The sequence below is a fragment of the Cebus imitator genome, unplaced genomic scaffold (assembly GCF_001604975.1).
Source record: "Cebus imitator isolate Cc_AM_T3 unplaced genomic scaffold, Cebus_imitator-1.0 Scaffold33, whole genome shotgun sequence".
NCBI classification, from domain to species: Eukaryota; Metazoa; Chordata; class Mammalia; order Primates; family Cebidae; genus Cebus; species Cebus imitator.
Genome location: NW_016107348.1, coordinates 1,294,192 through 1,299,871, shown reverse-complemented (window position 1 = coordinate 1,299,871; position 5,680 = coordinate 1,294,192). Strand labels below are relative to the sequence as shown.

The 5,680-nt window shown below is 38.8% G+C and overlaps 1 protein-coding gene across 5 annotated transcripts in view; it reads left to right on the top strand.

Annotated features, from left to right (window-relative positions):
* Nucleotides 1-5,680, top strand: part of ACBD6 (acyl-CoA binding domain containing 6) — a 210,863-nt gene that overhangs the window by 188,148 nt on the left and 17,035 nt on the right. For 4 of the 5 annotated variants that reach the window (XR_001823808.2, XR_001823809.2, XR_001823807.2 and 1 more), the window contains exon 8: nucleotides 2,537-2,785. Coding sequence is in view for 1 of the 5 variants with exons in the window: in XM_017524446.2 (XP_017379935.1) it covers nucleotides 2,537-2,691 (155 nt within the window). In the remaining 4 variants the exon portion in view is untranslated. Of the gene's footprint in view, nucleotides 1-2,536; nucleotides 2,826-5,680 lie in introns of those variants that run through there. The other variant, XM_017524446.2, reaches the window with a different exon arrangement.

The following is a 5,680-nucleotide window of genomic DNA, read 5'->3' as shown; positions in this document are numbered from 1 at the left end:
TTTTTTTTAGTTGAATAGTTGACTCTATCCCCGTCGCCTGTTGAAGCGGCACCGGGATCTGTTTGATTTCCCGTGCAGCGACTTACTGCACCAGCTTAAACAGCGGGACTGAGATTCATGGCACTTTTTTTTTGCCCAGGAATCTCCTGGCCTGGCTCCCTGTTCAGTCCCCTCTTTAATCAGATGAATGGGCTACTTCCCGGGTCTCCAATCGCCAGCCAAAAGGGCACCTGGACCAGTGTGTTATGTACGGAGAACTGCGGCGGGGGCGCTGACAAAGCAGCCCTGCGGGGCAAAGCAGCTGCGCCGACCAAAAGAACCACGGCCACAACAGCCGCACTGGCGACCCGTGGGGCACCTCTGCCTGGGAATCTCCTGGTCCGTGGGTAATAAAAATGCGGCGACCACTCACCCTCTGCGCTTTCTCTGGGAGCTGCAACTCCGAGCTGTTCCTAAACGACCATCTTGGATCTTCCCCAAAAATATTTTTAATAATAGTAAAGTGCTGGAAAGGATGCAAAGCAACTGGAATTTATGCTTATTGTTGGGAATGCAAACTTTAGGAAAGTTTGGTAGTTTCTTATAAAATTAAACATTCACTTGCCATATGACTCAGCAATTCTCCTAGATATTTACCCACAAGGTGTGAAAACATAGAACAGAACCACACAATGACCTTTACCCAAATGTTCATAAGACCCCTGTTTAATGCCAAAAATTGGAAGCAGCCCAGATGACTGCATACATCCATACAATGGAATACTACTCAGCAATCAGAAGGAAAGAACTACTGATACTTGAAGCAATGTGGATGGATCTCAAAAGAACACGCTAAGTGAAAGAGATGAGATACAAAAGACTATATGCTCTACGATTTCTATTTCTAGAAAAGAACTATAGGGACAGAAATCAGATGAGTGTTTGCCAAATTGTGCCACTCTGCTCCTCATAAATGCCTGTGGATCACTTGACAAAACTCAAACTTCTTAGTGTGACAGATTCAAGGCCCTAGTAATTTGACTTCAGTCTAGCCTCTCTACTTTCAACTCTTTGTATTGCTTCCCTGAGCCAGCAGACAGTTCTCCCAGCATTCCCTTTCATGCCTCTGCTAGTCGTATTTTTGCATTTTGCAGTACCTTTCCTTCTCAGGAATTTTGCTCGAACCTTTAGAGCTTATCTTACATCTTACTACCAATTTGTAGTGTTCCTGATCCCTCAGTCTCCTCCTTCCTCCCTGCCTTTGCAGTGTACGTGTTTCTGCCACAGTACTTCTTCATTGTTTTGTATTAGAATTGATTATTTACATATTTACAGCACATTCTCAAGAACAGGAATCTTACCTGTATTCCTGACAGGACTGGTACAGTATTTGCTCAATAAAATGGCTATAGGGCCAGGTGCAGAGGTGCATGCCTGTAATCCCAGCACTTTGGGAGGCCAAGGCAGAAGGATTGCCTAAGCCTAATAGTTAGAGACCAGCCTGGGCAACAAAGTGAGACTCCCAAAGTGAGAGCCATGCGTGGTGGCACACACCCATGGTTGTAACTACTCAGGAAACTGAGGTGGGAGGATTGCTTGAGGCCAGAAGGTCAAGGCTGCAGTGAGCCATGACCTCGCCACTGCACCAGGTTGGGAGACAGAGCCAGACCCTGTCTCAAAAAAAAAGGGGGGGCCATGGAATTCAGCTGCATCATTTTCACCAGTCTAGTGGGTATGAAACGGTATCTCCTGGTTTTAATTTTCATTTCCCTGATTATGTGGAATGCTCATCTTTTTATATGTTTATTGCCATTTATGTTTCATCTGGTGCCTCTTTTTGCCTTTAGAGAATCTAGTTGTCTCAACACCATCTAATCACTGGATCTTTATTTCCCTACTGATCTGCCAACTTTGTCGTGAATTAAGTTTTCATATGTGTGCAGAAGAATAGATCACACTCTCAGTTCTAGGCTTCTGGTCTGTCTGTCCATCTTGAGGCAATACTTTACCATATTTATAAATCTTGATATCTCTGCGCCCTTTTTCCCCTTCCTATACCTTGGACTTACCAATAACACCCATTGATGCCTTTCTTTTTTTTAAATTTACAAATTGTAAAGTTCAGTTAGTTACCCACTTATTCCCCTCTTTAAAAACAAAACATTTTATTTGACATTGACAGTATTTTTAGTCTTTTGACGTATCCTGCACACAAATGAAGATCAAAGTAAAATAGATACTTAAACACTATTTTTTATTCTTTTCCTTAATCCCATTCTTAAAGACTGAAACCCAAAAGCCTCATAATTAGGAATATATATTTGTTTGTATGTGTGTTTCTAGGCAACCAAAAGGTAAATTTTATTTTTCCTAAGGCTTGAAAAGCCAGCGTAATACCACAGTTCTCATTACCAGGCCTGATCATCCCTCAGCCACTGTAACATTGCTCATTGTTCAGTACTCCTTACTGCTCAGCACTTTTCCTTTCCTGCTGAAGTGAAAGAGTTTCTCTGTCTCGTGGTAAACTTGTTTTTATGTTTGTCAATTCTCCTTTCAGCCTCTGCGTGTGAGTTTCTGGACATTGTAGAGCTGCTGCTCCAGTCTGGTGCTGACCCCACTCTCCGAGACCAGGATGGCTGCCTACCAGAGGAGGTGACAGGCTGTAAAACAGTTTCCTTGGTGCTACAGCGGCACACAACTGGCAAGGCTTAATCAAAAGACTGGAAAACTGCAGTCTGTAATAGCATAAGGCTTCCATTATGAAAGAAAACTACAAAAATAATACTTCTTTTATCGTCCATCTTTGGTATGTATTGGCTAATAAAATCAGTTCTGTGGAACTGGGATTTTGAAGTCTCAGCAATTCATTCTTCTTGCATACATTCTAGGCAGTACAGTTTTGGTGATGAACATGTATACTGTGCATAATATAATCCAATTCTGCTGAGCATGCTCTGAAATTTATCACTGCTTTAGAGGGTGGGCAGAGGAGGAGACAGATCGTATTTCACAGTATTAAACATGGCTGCTCTTTTAAAAAACATACAGAAGCAAATGTACCTTTAGGGAAAGTTTCTTGATATCCCAGTATGGTAGAGATAAAATGATCTTTTGTAGCATTTTGTACACCTGGTCTGAATAGGCAGCTAAAATGTCTATTCTTTTGGCAGACAGAATTGGGAAAATAGGAACGAAGAGGAGGGTTAAGAAAAAGAAAGCAAAGGAGAAAGCAGAATTTTGTCACATAAGGGATATAGAAGTCAGGAACAACCAGATTTATTGAAAATCTCAAAACCCTGGGGCATTTTAGAATAATACTTAAGTGTTTTCACTCTAGGATTGAAACAGGTTGTGGAGGATTCAGCAGGGTTAGGTCATACTAAATTCACCTTCACTAAACAGGAAAGGAATTTCTTTAGGGCTCTTCTAATTGGCTGTAATGACCACGTCATATGTAGCAGTAATCTCTATTAAAAAAAAAAAAAAGAAAGCTTAGGTCTGAACTGTTAAGTCTATTTGGGTCTATCTAATATGTTAATGTGAAGTTATTTCTTGATACCAGAAGAACTTTGTTTTTTATTAAAAATGTAGACAAGTATGCCATAATTTTAATTTAAAGGATAGACCAGTATGCCACTGTTTTTTGTTTGTTTGTTTGTTTTTGTTTTTTTTTGAGACAGGGTCTCACTCTTTCACCCAGGCTGAAATGCAGTGGTGTGATCATAGCTCACTACAGCCTCAACCTCCTGGGCTCAAGGGGTCCTCCCGACTCAGCCTCCTGAGTAGCTGAAATAGCTGGCATGGTGCATGCCACCATACCCCGCTAATTTTTGTGTTTTTTATACCGATAGGGTCTCCCTATGTTGTTTAGGCTGGTCTCAAACTCCTGGCCTCAAGCAGTTTTCAGGCTTCTTAACGTAATCTCTGCTGAGATTACAGGTGTGAGCCACTGTGCTCAGCCAGGTATGCCACTCTTGAAACTGCCTCCCAATATTTTCCCCCTGTAAGCCCCAAAAGCTCCATCTGAGGAATTCACTGACTTTTCCTATTATATAAGGAAAGTAGATAGTTGTCATAGGAAGAAAAATGGAATAAAAAGTGAGTTGAGATGCAAAGATAACTACTTAAAAAGATAATTTTTCTAACAGGTGTTACTATTAAAATACTGAGTAATAAACTTGCTTAGTGTAGTCCTCATTGGTGAAGATTTTCATTAGCGTGAGCTAACCTTTTCTTTGGAACAAACCCCTCTATAACAGAAACAACGCATATTAATGCTGTTTATTTTGTGATTTTTCCCTTAACTTCTTATTTTCTGAGATATAAACTCAATCATTCACCAGGATGGTTCATTTTTGAAATAATTTAATCTCTGGAAGTGATATGCACATTAATACATAACTGAAATACTGTAATTCTAGTAGAGCATTCTCTTCATTGTCTGTTATTTCACCAGAATCCTAGCTACATTGCAACCTACTGTTTAGCTTAACTCACATTCCACATTCATTGAATGTGTTTTAAGAAACATAACACTAGTTATAGTGAAGTGACCAGGATGTTGCATGCAGTTTTTAATTGATATTACTTTGTGCATTTTTAAGACATTAGGAAATCAAAAACAATTTATTCATTTTTAATTTACAGGGTATTTGAGCAAGAAGCTATTAAGGAGCTCCTATTTTCATCTCTCTTTTGCAGTTCGAACTTGGTATTTCTTAGACAAGTTTTTTATTACCTGTTTTGCCACAACTAAAACTGTATAGATTTGTTTTTAAGTAAAGAATATAACTTTTATTTTAAAGATTCAAAGCTATCACTAAAAACAGCTGTTAACTTTTTCAAGTACATTCTAAAACCAATTTCCAAAATCTCTATTGTTCGGTCATCCGTATCTGCATTTTCAGCACCCTTACTACCGTATCATAATCTATAGATCATCTCCCTGTGCCTTAAAACACTGTTCTAAGCCCATGGTATTACCTTTTCTCAGTATTATGTATATTTAGAATTAATTATATGGTATCTCAAAATATTACATGAGATATCTTGAAAAGGCTCATAGAAAGTAGTGAATTACCAACCAGAAACTAAATTCTTTTAAACCTATTATAACTGTGTTTCTAATAAAGATGTAAGAAGTCAGCCAACTGGCCACGTATTATCTCTTATGCTTGTCAGGTAGAAGGGTAACAACCAGTGTATAATATCTGGAATTATATCTAGTATATCTTTTTTTAATGTTTCAGCATTTTCCAGCTAAAAGGTTGCTATAATCCAGTGAACCTTTCTATTAAATAGGTATTTCTTAGGTTCCTGCCAGGTTTAACTACTTGGCTATAGGTTATTATTCCATGTTCATTACAGCATCTCTGAGATTAATGAATCATGTGTGTGACTCTAGCAGAGCTGAGCTTGGGTTGCAGAAGAGCTTAGTGTCCAGACAAATATATGCTTCAGTTGAATGTGAAAGCTTTTTTACAAGCCCTTAAAAGTCCCCCTTTATAAATAAATATTTATCATAGAATAGGTGTGTAACCCATCAGCTACAATTAGTAATGAAAATAGAAGATATTAAGTTTAAATATTCATGAGTGAATTTCAGATCCCCAGTTCCTAAGGTGATTTGGGTCAAATGTTCTCATCATAGTTAAACAATATTATATTTGATCAGTTCTGAGATGCGCCTATTTTCACGTTT